Genomic DNA, 26,997 nt, shown 5'->3' on the forward strand with positions numbered 1-26,997 from the left:
TTTTTGAAGTATTTAAAATGATCAGTTTTAGTCAAACTCAGTTGATCAAGCAATTGGCAAATGGACTGTCCTGATCTACCTTTAACAAGGGTCCACTGGGCTAGTAAGTGGCTTAGGTCAGTAGTCCTAGCCTAGGGAAAATTATAACCATGTGAGTATTACATAATATGATGAAATAATACAACCATGTAAAAGGGTCCAGTGGATAGAGTGGATACTTCTCTAAAATTTTAGATGACAGCATTTTAATAAAGTAGATGCTCAATTTATTGTTACAAATACTAATTATTTTATTAAACTTTGTTGTTCATTTATTAGAATAGAAATAATGTCATGAGCATTCAACCAGTTTAATGAAATAGACTAGTTCTGAAAATATTTCAATACCCTATTCCTCATTTGCAAAACCGATCTTTTGTATTCATAAATCACACATAGCATTTCCTTCTACTTTTAGACTACATCTAGTCTTTCCCCCGTTTTAATTTCAAAATATGATTTAGAAGAGGCCATTGGGAGGAAAATCATTATTAAAAGACCTAAGCTCTACAGTCTCCTTTAAAAACTACAAACCGGTAAATTTTTAGTCTCTCAAGTAAGAATGTACTTTTTACAGGTGGCTGACTTAGGCAAATGAAAACATACCCATGAGAACGATGGATCCTAATATTAAAAGATAGTACTTGGGGCTTCCATAATATAGCTCACCATTCTGCACCCCTCCCTTTCTTTTGCCTTTGTTTTTCTGCAGAAAAATGTACTGCATTACTAAGATCTAAATAAACAGAATAAAATAACGGATAAGAGATTTAAACTCTTGTGAATTCGTGGAATCACGAGTAGGGTCTTGAAAACCTGGTGACTATTAGTAACCCACACCTAGTAGAAACCTCAGAAACTCCATAAATGTTTCCTTAAAGAAGGTAAGAAGCTCCAAGGATAGGTTTACACACAGCATGCCAAAGTCAGCATTTTAAACAATGTCCAGTGTTGGAAAGTAATATACTGCCAGCCAAACCGGAATGCCTTCTGCGGAAGTGAAACCAGGTGTTTGGACTTTAAGAGGCGGGGCCAGAACAGCGTGTGAGTACCGGCGCTCTACGTGGAACGGCTGACTACAAATCCCAGTGTGCCACGGGAGCCGTCGCTGCAGTCTATCGGGGCCGTAGAGCCCCAGCGTCCTCCTCGCGTTGCATGATGGGGTTTGCAGTGCGACTTGCGTTGCAGGGGGTCGGGGGCTAAGTTTTCTCTCCTGCTTTTTCCTGAGCGCCTCTTTTTCTCAGCCTCCAGAAAAAGGTGTTTTTGAGAAGCTTAGTAATTATAACAGCCTTACGATAGTGGAATTCCACTGTTTCCTTGTAGTCCTGGATTGGGATTCTAGCCACTGTCGCCGAGAACCGTGTAGCGACCATCCCGAGCACCCAATTCGATACCTTAGGACCGCTTGCCTGAGGGTCTTAACTCGAAGTTTGAGCACCCCACTCCAGTACTCTTGCCTGGAAAATCCCAATGGATGGAGGAGCCTGATGGGTTACAGTCCATGGGGTCGCTAAGAGTCGGACACGACTGAGCGACTTCACTTTCACGCATTGGAGAAGGAAATGGCAACCCACTCCAGTGTTCTTGCCTTGAGAATCCCAGGGACGGGCGAGCCTGGTGGGCTGCCGCCTATGGGGTCGCATACAGTCGGACACGACTGAAGCGACTTAGCAGCAGCAGCAGCAGCAAGTTTGCATAAGTTCACTGAACCGAACACTACGTCGAGTTTGGCCTTTGGACACCCGATGACCTAACCCGGCCTGTGCCTCGCGCGCAAACCCAGTGAATGTCCCTCGCCCTCCACCGGGCAGCAAGGGGGCCGCGGAGCCGTGCGACGGCGGGTCGGCAGTGCGCATGCTCGCCGCGCCGGCGCAGGTTTCCGCAGCAGACTAGCAGCTCCGCTGCGGCGTCCGGGGTTTCCAGCAGGGCCGGCGCTCCGGTTCGCGCAGAGTCCTTGGCCTCTCGGCGGGCCCCCGGCGTCCCTGCGCTCCGCGAGTCCCCGGCCGCCGCCCAGCGCGCCACGATCTGGCCCTCTGCCCCGCGAAGATGGCTGCCGTACGCCGGGCCCGCAGTTACTGCCGATGCCTGGTGCGCTTCTCCGACCGAGAACTCTGCTAAGCCCCGCTGCAGCAGACGGCAGGAGTAGACACCGGACTCCCAGCGCACCTCCTCGCGGGGGCGGTGCCGAGGGGGCGCCGAGAGCCCCTCGGCCGCGGCCGGCCGGCCAGCCAGCATGGTAAAGCGCCTAGGGGCTCGGGCGAGCGGCGGACGGGAGGACCCGGGCCTGCGGGGAGCCCCCGGGAAGTGGGGAGGAGGAACCTGCGAGGGGTGGGGTCTGCAAGGCTACCACCATCCTGGGGTCCTGGCCTGAGGGAGAGGATGGTGCCAACCTTGCCGGATCCCCGGAGTTACTTCCTGCGGACCGCCCACCCCCACCCCCGGTGGGGGCTCCAGTTTAGCAGAGAGTGATTGCTGGACGGCCGAGAAAAATGCCTCTCTTCGGCCTTCTGAGGATATTTAACCAATCTCTTGCCTTTATTAAAAGCAGCAAACATAGATTGAGGTGAGCCGTCGCAGTATTTGAAATCGGGAGGGAGCTTTGGCAAGTGGAGACACTTGTTGATCGCCGCCCCTCCCTGCAAAAAACCAAAAACAAAACCTGCCCAGGGAGCCGCCGTTCTGGCCTTTTAAGGCGTCCTGAGTTTAGGACGCACTTGTCCCAGGACGCGGTGGTGCCCGGGGCAGGGTTTTGGCTGGCGGTTTGAGGGATTCTGTCGCATTTCAGGGCCCTGAAAGCCCGAGTAGTCCAAGTGGAGAGACTGAAAAGCTCCAGAAATTGACAAAGCAAGTTCCATGGAGCTATTGCGTGCTGGCACAGGTCGTCTGTGCCCCATGCTACTTTGCTTTGGCTTCCAATAAATTGTCGATGCGAGAAACTAATCTCTGGCCAAGTTGAATCTTCAAGAGTGAAATGATGCCAAACTCATTAGTTTATAGTAAACACCCGAGTGTTTATGAATGTATGAATGGTTGAATGAGTTTATGAAGTCAATTTGGAGAGTAAAAAACACTAACTCTGCTTCTAAACTTTTAGAGTTCTCTGACCAGGATTAAGCACTTAACTTTGGGTATTAACTCCATCTGTGAAACAGTAAAATGATGAACACATGAAGCTACTCTGGTGAAAAGTGTTAGGTCAAACTCAATTATGTAAAACAAAGTGAAAATCTCTGCATGACAGCCGAAGACCTACTTATTTCAAGTGGTATTTGAGTTGAAAAATGCAGTAAAACCCCAAATTTGATTTGTTTTTGTCATCGTACTGTCAAAATCAAAGTCACAGTGGATTAGAGCTCTATTATCACACAACTCAGGGAAGAAGAAAGATGCTGTCTGTATTATCCGTTTCCTGTCTCCTTACCTCATTCTTGAGATATGCATTATATATTATCATGGCATTTTATTTGTTAATTCAGCCAATTTTTTGAGCACTTATCAGCCTGGCATAGTGCCAGACCCCAGATCTTGTTGCCAGTGCACTAATTCTAGTGAAAGAGATGAAAGCTCAACAAAATTCTTCAGTGCTGTGATACCAGTACATGTGTAATGGGAAAACAAAAGAGGCAAGTAAAGGGGTCAGAAAATGTTTCCTCCTGGGGTAGTCCCTGAGCTGAGTCTTGAAGGATGAGCAGCAGTCACCAAGTGGGAGGAAGAGGACACTGGCATTCCAGATGCTGAGAGAAGTAGCATGTGCAAAAATTGGGTGGGAGGTGGCAGGAGAGAGAGCAGGGGGCGCTCTTGAGGGCAGTTTGGGAGGACTGTTGGGTTAGAGGTGGAGGCTGAATTACTGAGATACATCAGGGACTAAGGTCCCCTTCCATTAGCCGTCCTTAACGTTTACAGTAATAAAGCAGACCCTTATTTGGGTGAGAAATACACTTGTTAGATCTATAAATTCAAACTCTTTTATTGTGTAATTTGCATTAGTGATGTTCTTAGTAAGGGGCTTCCCTTGTGGCTCAGAGGGTAAAGCGTCTGCCTGCAATGCAGGAGACCTGGGTTTGATCCCTGGGTCAGAAAGATCCCCTGGAGAAGGAAATGGCAACCCACTCCGGTACTCTTGCCTGGAAAATCCCATGGACAGAGAAGCCTGGTAGACTACAGTCCATGGGATTGCAAAGTCAGACATGACTGAGCAAGTTCTCAGCTTAAAGAGACAAAAAAAAAAAAAAAAATGTGTTTGATAATACTTATATTTTCCAGTTTTCTGGAAGTTCCTCTGAGTCTCTGGCCTTTCGCGTTTATTTCTTCACCACTCAGCCTTCCCAGAGTGCCAAACACTTTAGCATATACTAACTAGTTCACCTCTTACAGGCCCCTCTGTGGTAAGTCTGCTTGCAAGAGATAAGATGGGAAGCCAGGCTTGTTTGTGTTGTGCTGTGAAGTAGTGCAAGTGTATCTGGTTGCTGTGCTTAAAGATAGGTGCTAATACAAACATCTTAGTCCCAGGAGCAAGTTAGAACCCAAACTGTCAACTGTAAAACTTCCTGTGTTTGGAATGAGTAACATTAAATAGATTGTATTATTTTTATTTCTAACTGACCTTCTAGATCACTTCCCTGATTGCAGCATTTCTTTATAGGATTGAACACTTAAAAGTGTTGAGCAAGTCTTACTTGCTAAGAGGTGTGTTAGGTAACAGACTGCACCTGGGCAGCATTTCATTTTCAGTGGAAGGTAGGATTCAGTTTTATTTAGCAAACGTTTATGGAGACTAAAAGGATAAAATGGAAGGATACTGACCTGGGGCCTCTATTAAGTCCTAAGCCATGCACAGTAATTCCAGCCCTTTATTCCACTTTAAGTCAATCCAATATATAAAAAACCTGGATTTATTTTTTTTTAAAAGGAAGAGACTTCTTTATAAAAACCTTCACTGTTAACATGTCTTTGATTTTAATGAGTTTTTCTAGTACATTTAAGATATTAACAAAGTCATTCACACATTAATAACATTCCCGTTTATATAAAGAAAGGACAATCATATATGGGCTATATGTTGTTGTCCAGTCACCCAGTGGTGTCTGACTCTTCGCGACCCCGTGGACTGCAGCACAACAGGCCTCCCTGTCCTTCACCGTCTCCTGGAGTTTGCCCAAGTTCATGTCCATTGCGTCAGGGATGCCATCCAGCCATCTCATCCTCTGATGCCCTCTTCTCCTCCTGCCCTCAATCTTTCCCAGCATCAGGGTCTTTTCCAATGAGTTGGCTCTTTGCCTCAGATGATCAAAATATTGGAGGGCTATATATCCTCTCTTAAATGATCCATGAAACAAAAGCTATTTGAACTCTGTCCTGCCACTCACTGTTACTTTCTGAAACAAATCTGAAACAAAGTGTTCTTTTTAACCACCTACCAAACATTTTAAGCTGGAGATCAGTGAAGTAGTGTATTCTACAGTATTAAAAAGTTGAAGTACCAGATTTTTCCAACTGGAATCATTTTCCTCATCTGTGAAGAATTTATATGGAGAGAGACAACTATGTGTTTCGCTGGGCAGGCAGCTCAGTAGGCAGTGTAGGTTACCCAGGGAAACTGGTGTCTGCATGTTCTTCAGCGTTTGTTTGTTTCCCTTCTTCTTAGGCAGAAGCTGAGGAAGATTGTCATTCCGAAGCTGTCAGGGAAGGAGATGATGATGATGAAAATGAAAGCCCTGCTGAGACGGATTTGCAGGTATGTTTCTTCATTTGTGCTTCAGTTCTTTTTCTGTTGGTTTCCATACATAAGCAGGAGTTGGTCATACTTACGAAGATTCTTAGGTCCTTATTTGCATTGACTATAGCTGTGTTTTCATACTGGTTTTTGAAATGCTTCAATTATAACTATGTTACGGATTTCTTTTCCTGTAAAAAGGAGTATCAGTAGCTACTATGTCATTCAGTTATGGATTTAAAGTGTTCAAGGCATAAGCATGAGTAACACCCATCACCTTAAAAAAATTGACAGATTTGACCGTCTAAAAGTTTGAGATCTATGTATAGCAAAAGATCTTCTAAATCAAGAGAAATAATTAGCTGGGAAAACTATTTACCATGTAGAGAGAGAGGGTTGATATCTCTCATGTAAATATAATATCCTTATAAAATTAGTAAGAACATAAGATAGATAAAAATGGACAACTAATGGAAAAAATTAATATATAATTAATTCATAATATATATAATATATAAGTAATATATTAAACATTTATTAATTAAACATTTTAAGAGATAATCAGCCACAAGAAGAATTTTATCAGTCACTGATCACTTTTATTGATTAGTCTTTGGGTGGGGCCCACCTGGGAAGAAAGTGTGGTCTTGCTGAGGCCTTAACCACAGGGCAGACAGCTGAAGGCTGTTTGGTAGCACTACCAACAGTTCAGATGTGGAGGTGGGTATCTAAGCAGCACACCAGAGCCCACCACACTGGAAGGCTTCACTTATTCTGTATTTTAAAAATTTTTTAATGATGCATATTTAGAAAAAAATAATTTCTTAAAAAAAAAAAAAAAAGAATGGTTATTACAGAGTTGATGCTTACCCACAGAATTTTGAGATGATGTATTCCAAGTAGAAAGCTTGAAAACATCTAAGTTTAGACTCTTAAGTGATGGCTTATATTTTCAATTCCAATTAAAATTTGATTTCCCTGTACCATTAGATTTCTCCTGTATAGAAAATCTTATTTTAGCAAACTTTCACTGTTTCTTCAAAGTCTTAAGCAAAAATTATCTTGGAAGATAACAAGTATTTGGTGGTAGTAATTTAAAGACCGTGTTTTCTCATCCAAGAATATGTATGTGTGTGGACATTGGTGTTGGACTATTGACAGATTGTTCCAGAGGTGAGGTCCTCTTCCTTGGCAGGTCTTAAGGCATCCTTCTCCCCCTCCCAGGCACAACTCCAGAGGTTCCGAGCTCAGTGGATGTTTGAACTTGCCCCGGGTGGAGGCTCAGGCAATTTAGAATCTCGACCGTGCAGAGCAGCGCGAGGCTCTTTGCTGAGGGCAGCGGACACCAGAGGAAAGCAGGAGCTGGCGAAAGAAGAAAAGTTAAGTGTTATGGGCGTTGTACATGGAAAGATGTGGACAAGTGTGCCAGTGTCTCCATCCCTCAGGACTTCTTATAGGTCTTTGGATGATATGTTACTCCTCCTTTGCTACAGGTACACAGTCTTGCTGGGACTCTTTAGTAATGCAAACACCCCTGAGGTTCATTTGGTCTCTAAAAGATAGATTCCTTTGAATTTATTAATAGAAGCCCCAAAGAGGAAAAATTTGTTCAAATGTTAACACTTTCCCAAAAGCCTTACTGTAGTATTTGGTTATATTTTGAGTTGAATAAATTTAGTGATGCAGTGATTACTTCCTTATCCTGGAAAATTGCAGATGCTTTCTAGTGGTTCACCTCTTTCTCATGCTTGATCACACAAAGCACACACAGCCCACCGTTTCAGATTTCACCACACTGGTCCCTCTGTGTCCTTGGCTGCTCACCTTCCTTGTATGATACAGTGTAGTGTTTGTGTGTAAGCTTGTACATCCTCTAGTACACGTTAAATCCTTTCTAGCTGACTTGTAATACCCAGTGCAATGTAAATGCTCTGTAAATAGTCACAAGTACAATGTCAGCACTACATAAATAGTTGCTAGTGTGCAGCAAATTCAAGTCTTGCTTTTCAAAACTTTCTGGAATTCTTTTCAAACATTTCTGATCTGCAGATGGTTGAGCCTGAGAATGCTGAGCCCAGGGATGTGGGGAGGTTACCAAATCCTTTCCTCCACAGGGGCTGTCACCTTCACACCATTAGACCCAAGTTTTCATTTACAAAAATTTGCCGTTAAATAATTGACATTACTGTGACAACAAAAGACGTCTATATTTGCTTTATTTCAGTTTAGTTTGGACATACTCACAGGTTCATGACCCAGGACAGTCTTGTGCACGCCTCCCATCCTCCCTTGATGATGATGCCTTCCTCAGCTAGACTTTTTGGAAGTAGATAGAACCTTGGTACAATCCAGAGCTTATTCAGATTTCCAGGCACTTGACTGTGGGAGTGTATATAAACAGTTCTCTGCAACTTTATTACACATGTCACTTGATGTAGCTACCATCAAAATCAAGATACAGAACTGTTCTGTCACCACAAGGCCCCCTTCCCCTACCTCCTTAGTTATATGCTCTCTTCCTCACCTCCTCCACAGCCCTTCCTAACCATTGGCAACCTCTACTCTGGCCTCTATTTCTGTAATATTCATATGATATTCAAGAAAACGTGCAATTCCTTTGAGATCCCTCCCAGTTGTTGTATGTGTCAGTCGTTTGTCACTTTTTTACTGCTCACTCGTGTTGCATGGCATGTACATACCCCACTTTGTGGGACCACTCACCTGTTGAGGGACTCGTGGGTTTCAAGTTGGGGGCTGCTCTTACTGGAGCCACTATGAATATTCATGTGCAGGTTTTAGCATGAACATAAGGTTTCATCTCTCTGGCCTAAGTAAGTGCAGTTGCTGAGTTTCACGGTAAGTGCCAATTTGGTGAAAAGAAACTGCACTGTTTTCCAGGGCTTCTGCACCGTTTCGTGTTCCCTCCAGCAGTGTATGAGTGACTCAGTGGCTCCGCATCCCCGTCACCCTTTGTTGTCTTTACTTTTTAATATTAGCCTTTCTGATAGGTCCTTGTGTCTCCCTAATGGCTAATGATGTTACAAAACTCTTCATGTGCTGTTTCCCATCTTTATAGGCCCCTCTGTGAAAAATGTTTGTCTTTTCTAATCAGATTTGCTCATGTTTTTACTGTTGGATTTTAAGAGTTCTTTATGCATGCCAAGTACAAGTCCTTTGTTGAATATGTGGCTTGTAAGTTCTTTCACTTTGTAGCTTGTCTTTTCATTTTCTTAAGAGAGCTTCACAGAGCAAAAGTTTCTAATTTTGATGAGGCTCAATTTATCAACTTTTCCTTTTATGGATTGTGCTTTTGGTGTCCAAATATAAGAACTCCTCACCCAAGTCTCCCAGGTTTTTTTTTTCTTTTTCTTTCTAAAGGTTTTTAAAGTTTTACTTTTGAGTCCTTGATCCGTTTTTGAGTTACTTTTTTCTGTAAGCTGTGAAGTTGATCTTGAAATTCACTGTTTGGCTAGTAGATATGTAACTGCTGTAGCATGATCGTTGAAAAGGCCATCCGTACACTACTCAAACTCATTTTTAATACAGATTTTCAAATATTGTTTTTCACTGTTTGTTTTTATAGGCTCGAGAACTCTTCCTAAAAGCAGTAGAAGAAGAACAAAATGGAGCTCTTTATGAAGGTAAAAAACTCAGATTTTTTATTACAGAATATTCTGTAATATTCTGAATATTACAGAAATAGAGGCCAGAGTAGAGGTTGCCAATGTCATCTTGTCATGACATTTCTAAATAACATCTCATTACTGACCAGTTTTTTAAAAACTGAAATATATTTGCTCTTTGTTACTGACCAGTTTTTTTTAAAAACTGGAATAAATGAGAACATCAGTCTCTGTAAATTTGAGATTTTTTTTTTAAGGCATGAAAAATAAAAATTGTACTTTTATATAACCCATCTCTTTCCAAAAATATTGCTAAGAAACATTGTCATGGGGGTAGAATGAGTAAAATAACCTTTTCTAATTTAGAATTTAACATTTATTAATTATTAAAGTCTTAAAAATATTGTTACTTACTAAAAAATAGGATATGCTCTTTTTATAGGTCAGTGTTTCTTTGGAGGAGGAAAATACATAGGACAGGTTGAAGAACATGTACATTTTTTCTCAATTTTAATTTACATTATACAAGAAGGAATACCCTTCAGCCTTTATTGTCTGTTTTGTTGGGTCCGTAGAAATATGTAAGTAAACCAAGAGATGAGGCTGTTTACCAGATTAGGTTTATAATTAGGCTTTCATTTCGTGATAGAAAAGCTATTAATTGGGGCATGGAAAAAATGCTAGCGCTGGAGTCATTGGAAAATGCCCCTCAGATAACATTTTCAGAATTGTTGCATTTATTTGCAAGTTTCTTCTAGTGGTGTTTTTACTCTGACATTCGAAAAGGGCCCAAATGATGACATCCCTCCTCAGTCGTTATTAGCCTGTGAGAGTCCTGTCTCCATGTGGTGTTCAGTAACTCACCCCAAGTGGCAGAACATGGCAGAGTGGATGGACTGAATGGGCTTGGCCTGAGGGAAAAGAACTAATCAGCTTCTGCAGCCCCAAGTTATATGATCTCTCACTGGTCTGGTTCTAAACCACCTGGCCAGGAGATTTATTTAAAAACAAGTTTTATAGGTTATTTGGAGAAGGCAATGGCAGCCCACTCTAGTACTCTTGCCTGGAAAATCCCATGGGTAGAGGAGCCTGGTGGGCTGCAGTCCATGGGGTTGCTAAGAGTCAGACACGACTGAGTGACTTCACTTTCACTTTTTACTTTCATGCATTGGAGAAGGAAATGGCAACCCACTCCAGTGTTCTTGCCTGGAGACTCCCAGGGATGGGGGAGCCTGGTGGGCTGCCACCTATGGGGTCACATGGAGTCAGACACGACTGAAGTGACTTAGCAGCAGCAGCTAAGTAACAGGCAGCTGGAGTAAAGGAAGATGAAGTTGAAGGATAAATTCCAAAAAAAAAAAAAAAGAAACCTTATTCTACTCAGGAGGAAGTATTTGATTTTCCTAAGCTCTGCACACCAGAAAGAAGTTTGCTTAAAGTTGTTTTTGCTGGGGCTACAGCAGTGACATTTTCAAAGCCCAGAGAAAGACAACTACATATAAAATCACTTCTGACAGTATGTGAGAGGCTGAGGAAAAAGATGGGCTAAAAGATAAGGGTAAAATGCAACATCTTAAGTTTCTGTAACGTGAGTGCTTCAGAAAAAAGACTATTTCTGAACTAGTAGGGTTTGAAAATGGGTTTGCTCACTGCTCATGTTGCGTATAGAAAAGGGGAATTTGGTTGTTTGTAAAGAAAGTTACCAAATTAAACCACGATCAGTGTAATCAAAGGAAATGACGAAAATGTGTGGTCATAGCTAATTTAGCTTTATTTCTTCTTTTAGCCATCAAGTTTTATCGTAGGGCTATGCAACTTGTACCTGATATAGAGTTCAAGATTACTTATACCCGGTCTCCAGATGGTGATGGCGTTGGAAACAGCTAGTGCGTATATAATTTGATAGACAGTAATATATAGAATTTGTTAAAGTTAAGCGTCTTTGCCCTGTTGACTCTTAGTATGATAAGAAGACAGTGCTAATTCTGTTAAGTTTCATAGTCTTTAGTATGAAGACTTGTTTATAAAGTTGTAGACATTTTTTAATTAGGGAAATTTTAAGATTATAGAAATGCACATTTTAAACAGATATAACAAAAATAAGGTAATGAAAGAGGATTTTTTTTTTCTTTTAATAAAAGCGGTGATTACTGAAAAGAGTAAATTAATGGACGTGTTTCAACTTTCTGAAATCTATAAAGTCAAAATGATTAAAGTGTAATCAGGCCAAAGCTGAAAAAGGTTAATAATGGTTTAATAATGGTTGAAATTGGGTACATGGGGTTTTATTACACTAGTAATTAGACTTTCTCCTTTTGTATCTGTTTGAAACCATACATTTTTTAAAAGGTTTTTTATTAGGAAAATGCTAGACTCTAGTCAGACTGGGTTGTAGATAGAATATTGTTAAGACTAACATCTCTTTAAAAGTATAAGGGCCAGATATAAGTGCTTTAGTATGAAGACTTGTTTATAAAGTTGTAGAAATTTTTTAATTAGGGAAATTTTAAGATTAAAATATAGAAATGCACATTTTAAACAGATATAACAAAAATAAGGTGATGAAAGAGTTTTTTTTTTTTCCTTGTAATAAAAGCAGTAATTACTGAAAGGAGTAAATTAACATATTTGTAAGCCAATACTTTGACGTTGCTCATAAAAGAAACCTAGAAAAGTAGAATTTTTGTAATAAGATATTATATCAGTCAGTCTTACAAAACCTATGGCATGAAATAGTTAAGAAGTTACCTTTATTGATAACTTATACTGACTGCCTTTTTTAACTGCTTATAGTATTAACACTTAAGCTTTGACTAAGCCATATTAAAAATATCCCATTGAAGTCAGCATTTGTTGCCTGTTTGAACTTTGGTGCTAATAATAATTGTTCACCAAATTAGATTTAACAACATGAGGTAGTTCATACTCAAAAAGACTTGTTCAAGGATTTTCTAAACCTTCTTGAAATTTAGGGAGAGTCGTTTAGACCCAGGTCTTAGCCAGTTTTATAAATAGATGCCAGGTGCTGTTAAGAAAGGTTGTATTAAAACAGCATTTCTTTCTCTCCCATCCTGTCATACAGACCCAGGTATTCTGAAAATTCCTTCAAAATAATAGTTGTTTCTTATCAGACCTAATAGGCCCTAAAAGCCTCTGCTGGTTTTTTGCCTCCTGTAAAGAGCTGGTAGCAGAGCCCTGCAGTCCCTCCAGCCTCAGCCACATGTCCATTTTGTTGTCTTTTAATAAGCCCTTCCTGGTTTTCTAACTTCATCCTCATCCAGCTTTTTTGTAAGTCTGATCATTTTTAATGTTACCCTCAGCAAAACTGGAAAGCTAGATATTTTTCTAGAATTCTTAACTACACATTTGTTTATGCTAATAGATTACTCATGGACCCTGCTTTTTAAAATTATATATTTTCCTCTAAAGGAAGGGTTATAAAGTACATATATTAGAAAGCCTTCTTGGTAAGTAAGTACCTCAGATGACATCTGTATATTTTATTTTTATTCAATTCGAATGGATTATGTTCACTTAAAAGGATATATTTACATATGATTTTTAAAAAATCATTTGAAATTATCTTTTTTACTAATTCATGAAATCTCTACCTTATCATAAAACTAATTAATTAAATCTCAACACCTATATCCAAAAATTTTTAATTCTTCCTCTGTGGGAATTAAAATTGCTGAGGCTTTTTCCTTCAAAAAGTTGGTATGGTACCCCTTTGCAGGGCAGGGTAAACTTTTACCATGTTTTTGAAAAAGAGTAGTAAGAAGTTTGCTTTTAGATGACTTTTTCTAAAGCAAATTTGAAAGTCCTGTGAAAAATCAGTTTCAAAGCTGTGTTGTATAGACTGGGGCACTGGGTTTATTCACCTCCCTTCTTTTCTTAGCATTGAAGATACTGATGATGACAGCAAGATGGCAGACCTCCTGTCCTACTTCCAACAGCAGCTCACGTTTCAGGAGTCTGTGCTCAAACTGTGTCAGCCTGAACTTGAGAGCAGTCAGACTCATATATCAGGTGTGACTTCTTGCTCCTTGTAACTTAGAAATACTTTTCCTTAGATTTAAGTTTTCCAAACTTATAAGGTCAGATAACTGTCATACAGTAGCTTTAGTTCCAAGTATAGTGGGGGGTCTAATTATAATTAATTTGTGTAGACAAGCTTCTCAGGGTCTGAAGTAGAGTGGAATTTGTAGTGTAGTTGGTCGAGGATGCCATCTTCTTTACAGTGATGGTCTAAGAGGGTGAATATCTTGAGTTGGTGGGGCAGCCCTAAGAAAACTGGAGAAATGCTGGTATCTTCAGGCACTTCAGCCAAGTTGGACAGTAGTCCTGAAACAGGCTGAGTGTTTAAAAATGAATGTTTTCTCTTTCTTTTCATGTGTTTAGTGTTGTTTAATTTGCTCTGGGAACTTTTCAAAGGAGGACAATTGAAAATTTTCAAGGAGGTGAAAATAATCTTTTAATGTTACATAATGCAGTGCAGATCATACATATGTGTACATTCTAGATTATTTTTTCTAGTATTTTTATATATCTTGACAATGAAATGATCTTCCACTGGAAAGGGGAAAGTAGCTTCAGAGATGTTTTGTACTGAAAAGACAAAGATATTTGTGTTTTGATGTTAGGAGCCATTATTTCTTTTGGGTAGTTAAATACACTTATCAGCTCCCAGACGATCTGAAGGGTGGTTTATAAAATTTTAGGAATAAAAATATCTGCACTGAGAATGTGACAGTCAAGTGACAGGTAGGAAGGAGAGGAGAGTCACTGAGGATGGTTTCCTTTGCAGCTCTGCCAATGGAGGTCCTGATGTACGTCTTCCGTTGGGTGGTGTCCAGCGACCTGGACCTCAGATCATTAGAGCAGTTGTCACAGGTGTGCAGAGGATTCTATATCTGTGCCAGGTATTTACTTTTTTTTCCTTTTTTTTAAGCAACTCTGGCTGTGGTGGAAACCATGAAAAAGCAACCAGTGAACTGGGGAAAAATATTTTCACACCAGATATCTGATGGGGATTGATATCCAAAACATATGAAGAACTCATACAACAGTTGCAAAAATCCCCAAGGAACCTAATTAAAAAATAGACAAAAGACCTTAGATGTTTTTTTCAAAAAAAGATATTCCATGGCCAACAGGTATACGAGAAGTTGCTCAACGTCATTAGGGAAATGCAAGTCAAAACCATAGTGAGATATTAGTTCACGCCTGTTTGAATGGCCATCATTCAAAAGACGAGATAAACATGGATGTTGGTATGATTGTAAGTTGGTATAGCTACTATGGGAAACAGTATGGAAGTTCCTCAAAAAATTAAAAATAGATTTACCATGTGAGCCAGCAATTCCACTTCTGAGTATATATAAAAAGGAAATGAAAACACTAATTCTAAAAGGCGTCTGCGCCTCTTGTTCATAGAAACATTATTTATAGTAACCAAGACTTGGAAACAACCAAAGTGTGCACGGATGGATGAATGGATAAAGAAGATCCACATATATAAAATGGAATATTATTGAGCCACCATGTATGGTCATGGATGGACTTCTAAGGCTTTATGTTAAGTGAAATTAAGTCAGAGAAAGACAAATACTATATGATCTTACATATAGTAATCTACATAGAAAAAGAGAATTTGTGGATTTGTGGCTACCAGAGGTGAGGGAATAGGGATTAGAGGAAGATGGTTAAAAGGTACAAACTTCCAGTTTGAAGGTAAGTACTAGGGATGTGATGTACAACCTGCTGGCTGTGGTTACCATCACTCTATGATAGAAGGCTGTTAAGAGAGAGTGGACCTTAAGAGTTGTAATCACAGGAGACCTTTTCTTTTCCTTGTAGCTCTATGAGATGATGGATGGTCACTAAACCAATGGTGATTTATTTCACAATAGATGTTAATCAAACCATCATGCTGTATACCTTAAATTTTTACAGTGATGTATGTCAAATACTTTTCAATGAAACTGGGGAAAAGTTATCCTATACATTTAAAATCTTGCATGTGAAGAATAATTGTAGTTTAGTATAACATTTAAGACAGGTAATGTTTTATGAGGGCTGGGTGCCTTATGTAAAAATATATACTTTATCCTTAGCATCTAGAACATTTTTTAGATATTTATTTATTTTACTTTATTTATTTGGCCATGCCAGGTGTTAGTTGAGGCATGTGGATCTAGTTCCCTGACCAGGGATCGATCCTGGGCCCCCTGCATTGAGAGCTCAGAGTCTTGGCCACTGGATCACCAAGAAATCCCTAGAACTTTTTATAATTTTGGTTCTTAAAATTCAAATGCATTGTTTTAAAATAACCTAATTTCAGTTGAAGTCCTGTCTTTTGGGTAAAACATTTGAATTGCTTGACGGCTTTGTTTTTTGATAGTTCTGTGTGTATTTCTATTTAACAAGTACCTGTCAAGCTCTCTAGTTACTCCATTAATTTTTCTTTTAATTATATATGAGAAAACATTGTAAAAAGGGAATTAAAACAGATCTTCAGGGGTAGGATAAAACTTGGTTGCAGAAGTATTCATTAAAAAAAAAATACATTGCCGTGTTTGTTTGGGGGATGTCTCTTTTTGCAGTCTGGCTTCCGTATAAATAGTTCCTCTGTCTTATTTCAAGTTACAGATGAATTTAAAATTATTTTGTGTTGTGTTAGAATCAAGTCAGTTGCTTTGCTTTTTGCAGTAATCCTGTAACAAAGTCTTGTTACGGTTAGGGTTGGTGCCATCTTCAAAATCTGCCTCCGGTCTGATTGTTTCACTGTTTCTCTAAGTATCATTTTGGCTCAGCCACCTAGGCCTGCTCTGGATTATGGCATTGGCATCCCGTGTGGTCTCTGAACTTCCACTCTTACACTTGAGCTCATTCTCCATAGACCAGCAGAGTCATCTTTTAAAACCATCAGTGGTACTTAGAACCTTCTAGTGGCCTCCTCTTCGCTCAAACAGCCACCGCCACCTGCAAAATTTCCACCTCACCTGTCCCCAACCACCTCTCCACAGATGCCGTCTGCACTTCACCAGGTCACTTTGCCGCAGCCACATCATCCTTCTTGCCCCTTGTTGAGCATGCTGGCCACACTCCAGCCCTTGGGCCTCACCTGCTGTGGCGTCTGCCAGGATGCCCTTCCTTGTCACTGTAGACACCTGCCCGGAAAAGAGAGTCTGTTTCCCACCCACCTGGTCCTGGTCCTTTACCCAGCTTTGTTTCTTCTCACACTGAGCACACTGCCTAAAACTTTTCTCTCATTTTCTTGTTTTTCGTTTGCTTTCCCTGTAAAAAAGCAGGGCCCCTGCCCTGCCCATCCGTCTGTCCCAGTGCTCGGCACAGTGCCTGGCTGGTGCGTAGCTGAAGTTGCTGAATAGAAGATGCCTGTTGGCAGAAATGCTCCTCTTGTCTGAGTGCAGATAGGGCTTACCTGTTAAATATATTGATGTGCTTTTATTCCCTAGAGACCCTGAAATATGGCGTTTGGCCTGCTTGAAAGTTTGGGGCAGAAGCTGTATTAAACTTGTTCCGTACACATCCTGGAGAGAGATGTTTTTGGAAAGGCCCCGTGTTCGATTTGATGGTGAGTTGAACTCTTTAGAGCAACAGAGATCTGTTGTGCTGATTTTGATAAATACATAAGTCTTCATTTTTCTATACCAGACCTGAGTACTGTAAGCATATTTAGAGGAAACCTCAATAAAAATAAAGCTGGAAACATGTTACATGATGGTAAAAGTTTTTTATTAAGTTCTTTTTAAAAAATCTATTTCTTTCTGTAGGCGTGTATATCAGTAAAACCACCTATATTCGTCAAGGGGAGCAGTCTCTTGATGGTTTCTATAGAGCGTGGCACCAAGTGGAATATTACAGGTACAACTGTAGTAACTCAGTGAGTGAAAATTTTCTCTCTCCAAGTGTTAGTGCATTAGTTATCAGACATTGATTTCACGTGGCTTTTGCGTTTATAGACAAAATGGCCCCTGGTGTTTTTATCCAGTTTCTAACAGGAACTGCAGACAAAGAGCCAACAGATTAAGATAGATCAGGGAATTCCCCTTGGCTCTAGATCTAGAATTACTTTGTATTTTGGAGCTCCTCCTTGTCTTCTGTCTTATCAGAGCGCTTGGGCTGCTATTCAGGCTCATCCTCACCAGGTATCCACGTCACCGAGGAACAAGTCGGCTGTGCTGACTACTGTGGGGTAGACAGCATTGGGCCTCTGTTTTGTATGACGTTAGGTAGTGCTTTAGGGAGAAACATGCAGAACTTTAACAGAGCAATGTTTAATCCAATTTATTTCTATTCGGTGAGTGACACTAAAAGTCCCATGGCTCCCTCTAAGGAAGGTAACACACTGCTCTGTTTCTCTGCTGCTGGCCTCACGGGCCACGTCCGTGTCAGTGATGTGTGCCAGTCCTCTGGCCCGCGGCATCTCCCTTTCGGTTTCACAGCCGTGCATAAGTAGGTCTGGGGACCAGGAAGTAGGGACGCGTTTCATATTCGCGCATGGCGTTCTGGTGTCTGCCTTGTCCCGCAGGTACGTAAGGTTCTTCCCGGATGGCCACGTGATGATGCTCACCACGCCCGAGGAGCCCCAGTCCATTGTTCCACGCTTACGCACCAGGAATACCAGGTGGTGGCCTTCTGCAGTTTCCTGTCCGCTTCACATTCTAGGTGGTAGCTTGCAGATTATGTAACTTATTACTGGATGATTAAAGAAGCAATCATCTGGGGCACTTGTGAAAAATAACTGATCCTGGGACTTATCTGGCAGTCCCGTGGCTGGGACTTGGTGTTTTCACTGCTAAGGGCCTGTGTTTGATCCCTGGTCAGGGAGCTAGGATCCCACAGACTGCACAGTGTAGTTCCCCGCCACCCCCCGCCCCCCAAACAACAACAAATACCAACCCCTGGGCCTCTCCCTAAAGCCCTCCTTCAGTAAGTCTGGGGCCTTGGAAACTAGGTTTACTCACATCGTACCTGATTGTCCTCAGGCTAATTGAGTGAATACTTCTAACCCATTACTTTCTCAGTTACTTAAATACACATAACGGATAAAAAGATTTAAAGTGTTTTTTTGATTTTGCTTTTAGAACGGATGCAATTCTACTGGGTCATTATCGCTTGTCACAAGATACAGACAATCAGACCAAAGTATTTGCTGTGATAACTAAGAAAAAAGAAGAAGTAAGTATGCAAGGCAGAATTGGCAGTTTTCTTTTAATTTCCATACCCTGCTCATTCAAGAGTCTTCTTAAAATTTCTTTCTTAAAGTATAGTTGATTTACAGTGTTGTATTTAATCATTCAATCATTCTCAATTAGAAAGGATGAAACGTACTCTTTTGTAAATTATACTGTTAAACAAAACGGGCGTTGACTTAACAGCGTATCTCTGAAGAGAACTGGAAGGTTTCTAAAATGTGGTTATTTTTTATCAAATCAACTTATTTGTCCTCCAGGTTTCCTATTTTGGCCCAGGTTTTTTACATGTGAAAATGTAAAGCCAGGATTTCCTGTGAAATAACTAGTATGATTATATATGACTGTATTTTTGGCTTTTCTCATTTTGAATCATAGGAGATTTTCTTTCTAAATTGTCTCATATGGGTAATTCTTTCAGAGATATTTTTAGAATTTCAGTTTCTCCTGGAAATAAGCTAAAGTGAGATAATTTCCTTCTTCTTGTTCTTGCAAAAGGAAAAAAAATGCCAAGCAAATACAATGGCAGAATCGTGACATTCCAGAGTATTTTAAACTCTCTCATCAGATTAAGGGACTGATATTTTCCAGCTTTTCTCCATGTGCATTTTTTTTAACCCTGGTTAAAAACCACAATGTGGACCCAAGAAGTTGTGAGGTAGTTAGAATAAATATTTCTGTGTTGTTCTTGTAATGAATATAGTTTCTGAACGAGGTTTGTCTTGTGTTGAGTCCACTCCCCACTCCCAGTGACCACATAGGGAATAGTTGTTGTTTTTTGTTCAGTTGCTCAGTCTTGTCCAACTCTGCGACCCCATGGACTTCAAGCTTCCCTGCCCTTCACTGTCTCCTGGCCTTTGTTCAGACTCATGTCCATTGAGTCAGTGATACCATCCAACCATCTCATCCTTTGTCACCCCCTTCTCCTCCTGCCCTCAATCTTTCCCAGCAACAGGGTCTTTTCCAGTGAGTCAGTCTTCGGATCAGGTGGCCAAAGTATTGGAGCTTCAGCATCAGTCCTTCCAATGGGAATAGTTAGTCCTTCATCTGTGAGTCCTGTGGCCCTTGGCTGTGGCTTCTCCAGCTCCCTCTGGCTCCTGGAATCAGGGGCTACAATCTGAAGGGCAGAGATTCTTACTATCATGGTGATCATAGCCTTGAGTTTCTTGAGATCAGAGCTGGGGAGTTGTGAGGCCCCCACTGTTAAAATGTTACCTAATAAGAGGGTTTAGGCACTCGCAACCTACGCCCAGTTTTCACTCCAGACTGGCGCAGTGAAACCATATGTAGTGTCGACATTCTTATGTTTTAGCAACATTCACAGAAGTGTGGTTCCAGTGAACCTTGTCACATCTGTTTCTCCGTAGACTAGTTTTCCGTTATTGCAAAAGATAAGTCATACTCTGCTCTTTCTGCCCCACTGTTTTCGAGTAGAAGAAAATATTAGGCCTAGAGATGGACGGGAGTTTGAGTTCCCATCTCCGACACTGACCCTGGGCTGCCCATCCTGGATCCTCATCCCCTCAACCGTCACACAGCTACCATGCGGTTACATGTCATACCTAAGGTTGTCATCCCGATTGAGATAATGTGATAAAGGAAAAAGTCTTCTGCTTTTAGAGGCTCTCATGTATTTCCAGGCACTCATACATATACACTCATACACAAAAGTCTGTCTAGTCAAAGCTATGGTTTTTCCAGTAGCCATGTATGGATGTGAGAGTTGGACCATAAGGAATGCTGAGCACCGAAGAATTGATGCTTTTGAACTGTGGTGTTGGAGAAGCCTCCTGAGTGTCCCTTGGACTGCAAGAAGATCCAGCCAGTCAATTCTAAAGGAGATCAGTCCTGAATATTCATTGGAAGGACTGAAGCTGAAGCTCCAATACTTTAGCCATCTGATAAGAAGAATTGACTCATTTGAAAAGACCCTGATGCTGGGAAAGATTGAAGGCAGGAGGAGAAGGGGATGACAGAGGATGAGATGGTTGGGTGGTATCACTGACTCGATGGACATGAGTTTGAACAAGCTCCGGGAGTTGGTGATGGACAGGGAAACCTGGCATGCTGCAGTCCGTGGAGTCACAGAGTAAGACATGACTGAGCGACTGAACCAAACTGATACACGTTGGCAGTTGATAAACCAGTATAGCTGTCTATCCTGTGTGCAGATAACTATGTGATAATACATTGCTCAGGTATTTCCGCATAGATGCAGCTCCATCTGTCTCTCTGTCTGTCCGGGAAGTGAGGCCCCACTGTTGCTCACACATCTCCCCTCTTACAGAAAGCACTTGACCATAAATACCGGTATTTTCGCCGTGCCCCTGTGCAAGAAGCCGATCAGAACTTTCATGTGGGGCTACAGCTGTGTTCCAGTGGCCACCAGAGCTTCAACAAACTCATCTGGATACACCACTCTTGTCACATTACTTACAAGTAGGTGAATGCCGTAAAAACCTCAAGGGTACAGACGCCGTGTGCCCTTCCTGTCCAGCTGAGGACTCAGGTAGGGTTTGATTCCTCAGAGTTAATGTTCGATCACAAAGGAAAACCACAGTATAATCTTCTGCAAACCAAAGAAATAGCCAACCTGAAGAAAACTAAAAGTGGGCCCGGTGGAGTGTCCAGAGCTCCCCCTAAGGGTCCATGGACACGTAGGTGGGCACCTCCCCTGTAAGGTTGAGAGCAGCCCCCATGAGTCTGTCGGGGCCTGGCCACTAAGCTGCACGAGTGTGACTGCAGTCATTGGCTTTCCAAGGCAGTTGTGAAACACCTGAACTTCTTTCTTCTCCATGTTTCAGTCTCATCATTTTTCACCTTATTTCCATTTGGTTTATCCCCAGGGATTATACACAGATTTTAAAGTAAATTGTAGTTAGGAAAGGAAGTCTGCTGAGATGATCACCAGTGTTTCAAAGCCAAATTAGTGGTTCCTGTTTAAAGCCATTAGTGGTTCCTATTTTAAACTTTTTATCCTGTGAGTTAGGATTTACTAGTGTGAAACAGTGAATGAACAGATGAGAGAGTGTGAGAAAGGAACAGTACTGAAATGAGTAAAATGTAAGAATTAGGAAAGTGAAATTTCAGTTCATGTAGATACTGATGTTAGCTGTTGTGAGGTTTGGAAGAATATTGGTGTGTGCCCGAGGGTCATTCCATGCCAGTTGAGTCCAGAGTTCTGAGAGGCAGGTTGGAGGTCGGTCGCCTTCCATCAGCCTCTCTGATGACCTCAAACAGGTTGCTGAAAGCTTCCTCAGTCACGTTTCCACCTTAGGAGTAATTCTTCCTACTCATCTGGGAGGTCTTGACAAAAAGACCATTTTTTTCTTGCTTCTCTCCATTATCTACTGGTCCTCCTGTCTTCTTTCTGCTTCTCTGAATAATTGTGAAGTAGAATTCTTTTTTTTTTTTCTTTCCAAAGAAACTAAACCCAGAAGTAGAGCCAAGCAAATGATATTTATGAAGTCACTGGAATTTTCTGTTTTTGTTTATTTCTTTTCTTTTCTTTTTTTTTTTAGGTGAAAAATAAAAGGCTGTGGTAATATATCACCTCCTTCCCCCTCAACCTGAAATTATGCTGTTGATTATGCAAATATTAAATCATTAAATTCTCTTCTAGGATTATAATTCTTTCTAAAATATGTTTTTTAACAAGAGCCATAAAATATCTAGAGCCTTTGACTTAGAAATTGTTCCTTGGGAATCTTTTCAAAGGGCATAAGGAAAGATATCAAAAACATTTACAATTGCCAAACACTGAAAACTAAATCCTCCAGCAAAGGGGGGATTAAGTAAATGTGGTAAAAGCAGACAGTGAAATATGCAGCCACAAAAATGGCTTCTGAAGATTTAATGATGTGAGGCAGTGCTTTATGTCATGATGTATAAAGCAGCGAAGTATGCCCTCAGCAGTGAAGCTCAGTATCAAGGTTGAGGCCCTGTCTGAGTGGGAATGAGTGATTTTTCTTTACACTTTTCTAATGTTTTTCGAATTTTCCACAATGCACCTATTATTTAGAATTGACTAAGATGAACTAAAAATGAAAAAAAAGGCTAATGCCTAAAATTAAACTCCCCCCCTAAATGTAGACAGGAATTTTAAATGAGCTGAAATCTCCTTGTGATGAGTGACTGTGGGCTCTCTTTCCAGATCTACTGGAGAGACTGCGGTCACAGCGTTCGAAATCGACAAGATGTACACGCCGCTGCTGTTCGCCAGGGTGAGGAGCTACACCGCGTTCTCCGAGAGGCCGCTGTAGCCCTCACGTCCGCCCCCACTGCGTTGCATGAGTAAAAGTATATAGAGAAGCAGAGCAACCTAAGTTATAAATGTATATATATATATGATATATATATATGGAATTGGAACTTATTTTACATTGTCGGAGTTCTTTCAAGAAGAGTATTAAATTGATTATTTTTTTTATTTAAAGGGAAAGTTGATTCTTGGGGTGTTTGTTTTGAAATTAAGTTGAAATTATTTTAAGTTTCAGGACACTTATGTTGTAAAAAACCACATGAGGTTTTAAATCATGCCCTTTTGCAAGCAGACCTCAGAGCAGGCTTCTGTCCCATAGGCTGTCTTCTGACCAATCAGCCCAGTATTGAAACGCGTCAGGGGAGCACCCCCATGGGATCAGCATCTATTTCACGCATGACATAGCATCTTTTAACTAAAAGCTCAAAATGTGAATCCCTGTTCTGAATTTGTTTGAAACTGTTTGACCAGTGAAGATCATAAATAAAAGGTTTCTTTCAAGAAAATGTATTTGGATAGCCTTTTTCAAACGTCAGAGTAATGAACGGTCCTAAGGCAGCCAGCGAAGGCTCACAGATAAAGGAGTCATCTCAGTCTTTATAGGCAGCTACAGTCTGTAGTGTCTGTACCAGGACCCCATCCAGGCCCCCTACATGTGTGTGACATTAGGTGAGAAGAGAAGACTCCCTTGGGGCCAAGACTCTGAAAGAGCAGAAAGTGAAGTGAAAGTTGCTCAGCCATGTCCAGACTCTGCAACCCATGCCCACCAGGCTCTGTCCATGGAATTCTCCAGGCAAGAATACTGGAGTAGGTAGCCACTTCCTTTGCCAGGGGATCTTCCCAACCCAGGGATCGAACCCAGGTCTCCTGCATTACAGACAGGTTCTTTACCGTCTGAGGCACCAGGGAAAGAGCAGGAAAGGATCCTATAAACCCAGGGCTAGCTCCTCCAGATCTCAAGCTGAGAAAAGAGCTGGCCTTGACCTGTATATTAGCACCTTAGCTGCAGTGCTGAGTATTTCATTTCAAAGTTTGTGTCCGGCACAGTTCTACCAGGTTCAGATTTGGTTTTGACTCAAATACAGCTCAAGTCTAGTATTGTGTACTTTCAGAAGTTGATACCTGCCACCACGGTTGCTTTCCAAGTTCAGAGTGGCATTAAAAGATTCTTCATGAGTTCTACAGTTCAGTGTGGGGACGGCCTTTTGAGAAGCTAATGTAATATTAAACGTGAAAACCGGACTTCCCTGCCTGTTCAGTGTTTCAGAGACTTCATGCTTCCAATGCAGGTTCAATCCCTGGTCAGGGAACTGAGATGAACATGCTGCAAGGCACAACCGAAAAAAAAAAAAGATGAAAACCATCCATCCAGTATGTGTTTAGGGAAAAGCATTCCATTTAGGTTGGCTTTCTGCAGCGGTCTGAGAGATGAGGAATGCAGGCATATTGCAAGAAAGTGCAAGCCAGTGAATTCTGTGCCAAGCTCAACCTCCACAGGAATGGGTGAGCCAAGACTGGAGCTAATTAACACTTAGTTAGGCTCACTGCCTTTGTGACACATTCCCTGATTCTACCAGGGCGCGTCCCCTTTTTGTTTTCCCAAAATACCCCATATTCCCACTATCCCAGCAGTTATCACACTGTTTTTGTTTTTTTTTTTTTAAACATGTCAGCCTCCCTCCATAAAACTGGGTTCTTTGAGAACAGAGGGCTATTTCTCTTAAATTCCTGATCGCAAAGCACCCCTGTGCTGTGAACATTAAATAAAATAATCCCTAGAAAATGGTACACATTCCAATGGGGCTCTAGATTTTCAAATGAATGAATGCACTTTTTGACACTAGGGGGCGCTCTTGTCCCATTGTTAGTTTTTTTTTCCTAGTCAGGGTGAGGGAGGGAGCTGGTTTACACATTCACAGGAAAACGGGGGCATCCCAAATCCTTCTGATTGGCCTCCAAAGCTTCATGAGATAGGAGCTAAGACTTAAAGGGTGTGTCCAGAATGAAACTCCATCCTGAGGACAGAGCCCTGACTCCGGCTATGCATAACTCCTCAATCACCAACAAGAACCCCGTTTTCTTGGCCAGTGTTTATCTGGCAGTTTGTCTTGGCTGTTGGAGGAAACTGAATATTCTATTTGGAATGAATACAAAAAGGATCCTGGGATGAATCATCATGGGGCAGGTTAGGGGGGTAGGCAAGATGGGAAGGGGCACAGAGTGGCCAACCTATCCCCATTTCACACACAAAGGGTCTGATTGATAATTATTGCGTGCTTGGGAGGCCCTGAGCCCTACTTCCCAACGTCTTCTGCCCAGTGCATCACCCCTAAATCCACTCAAAGCTTCCATAGCTGCACCTTCTGCTTCTGACTCCGATAGACATGTGATTGTGGAATTGAGATGCACAAAACCTTGCAAGACTGATCGAAGATTTGACTGATGCCAGAGTCTGTGTGTGTGTGTGTGTGTGTGTGTGTGGGTGGGTGGGTGGGTGGGTGCAGCAGAGTGAGGGGGAGAGTGTGAAAATTTCCTCAACAGTATAGGCTTCTTTGTGTGTTGTGTTTGTGTGTTTAGTGTTTAATGATGTTAATCCCCTAGGTCAGACCTTTGTTATTCTCCTTTATGGGTTGTTTTTTTTTTTTTTAATATGCATTTATTTTGGTTGCACCACACGGAGTGTGGGGTCTTAGTTCTCTGACCAGGGCTCAAACCCATGCCCCCTGCAATGGACGCGTGTAGTCTTAACCACTGGACCATCAGAGAAGTCCCCGAGGCTTCTTTCTAATGAAATGGATTTCTGTGCAGACTAACTTTTATTGCAATGCTGGAAATACATTCAACCCAGTTAACTGTGCACAGGCCAAAGGGGTAGGAAGTTGAAACCTACTATGGAAGCAAAGGTAACTATGTAGTCATTTTATCGTCAAAATCAGGACACTTTTCAGGGGAAAGGAGAGTGTGTTTTGTAATTACGCTGAGACAACCAGCTAACTTGAGACTGTTCTGGGCAAGTGGGGATGGACAGTCATTCTACATACCAGGCATTGCCAAGGCTCTTCCACCAGCTTTTCATCAGATTTCACTTATAATGAGCTTATTTGTCCTTATCTCTTTTTCTTCCTCTTGACAGAAAAGATGCTAATGGTTTCCTAGTATGTGAAGTGACCGCTTTGGGCTCTAATAACTTCCCTCAGAATGTCACCAATGCCTGCATTTGATTGATGGGCAGGAATCACTGACCGCATGAAAAAGTGCTGAGTCTGTTTGTCCGTTTCCACTTTTCTCACATCTAGGATTCTGTTCAGAATCCCAGGTTACTGTGGACGGCTGCCAAAAGATGTCTTCTCTTTGCCTTGTGACTCGAATTCCCTCCAAGTGTCCGGCTAGAAGCCAGGTTTCCTGCCTTGTCCCTGCCTTCTTCTCCCTTTGTTCCCGTCTGTGCGCTCCTACTCTGCATGACCATGGGGAGGAGTGGGTTTACTGGGAGCGCTGTGACATAGTGTGGAGCACAGACCACAGACTGGGTGAAGGACTTGAGCTCAGAGCACCTGGCCAGAGCCTGAGGCATGTAGGTGCTCGACAGCCAACTCCCATCAGATCACCCTCGTCACTGCAGGACCGGGGAGCAGGGGAGGGGCGGCCTCTCTGGCATCTCTACCAGCACTGTGTCAGAGGACGAGTTCCCTGCCCAGGGCCCACAAGTCAAGCCTCCAGGAATAGATGCTCGTACCATTCAGAACAAGTGACAGTTACAAACACCCAGGCTTCTTAGATTAAGGGTCTTTTGGTTAAGTATCCTTCAGACTTTAACAATTGCTTTGGGTCCCTGGGGTCTCAACAGGAGGGAAAGGATCTTATTCCATCAAATGTGAAGGCATAACGTTTCTCCCTAATTCAGAACTGAAAGGAAGAAGTAAGGAAATAGCGTAAAACAGTAGAAATGCCCTGGACTTTGGAGCTGGATAGCTCTGAGTTTGAACATCACTCTTACCAGCATTTATTATCTTAGTCAAAGACACTTAACACCTAAAGCCATATTTGTAAACTAGGGATAATGGTAACTAACCTGCAGGGTTGCCATGACAATGAAGTACTACACATCTTAAGCCTTGGCACAAAATAGGCTTTTATAAATGGAAA

The 26,997-nt window shown here is 41.6% G+C and overlaps 1 protein-coding gene across 1 annotated transcript; it reads left to right on the plus strand.

Moving 5' to 3' along the window:
* The first annotated feature begins 1,125 nt into the window (after positions 1–1,125).
* Positions 1,126–23,360, plus strand: FBXO9 (F-box protein 9). The gene is given in 16 exon segments (XM_061398451.1): positions 1,126–1,999; positions 2,002–2,044; positions 2,047–2,187; positions 2,190–2,275; positions 5,684–5,773; positions 6,977–7,130; positions 9,334–9,393; positions 11,162–11,261; positions 13,274–13,404; positions 14,183–14,297; positions 16,854–16,972; positions 17,172–17,262; positions 17,930–18,025; positions 18,486–18,579; positions 20,881–21,032; positions 22,747–23,360. Coding segments are annotated over 16 exon segments (1,755 nt in total). The 5' UTR covers positions 1,126–1,825; the 3' UTR covers positions 22,856–23,360.
* The last annotated feature ends 3,637 nt before the right edge of the window (positions 23,361–26,997 follow it).

This window comes from Bos javanicus, chromosome 23 (assembly GCF_032452875.1).
Source record: "Bos javanicus breed banteng chromosome 23, ARS-OSU_banteng_1.0, whole genome shotgun sequence".
NCBI classification, from domain to species: Eukaryota; Metazoa; Chordata; class Mammalia; order Artiodactyla; family Bovidae; genus Bos; species Bos javanicus.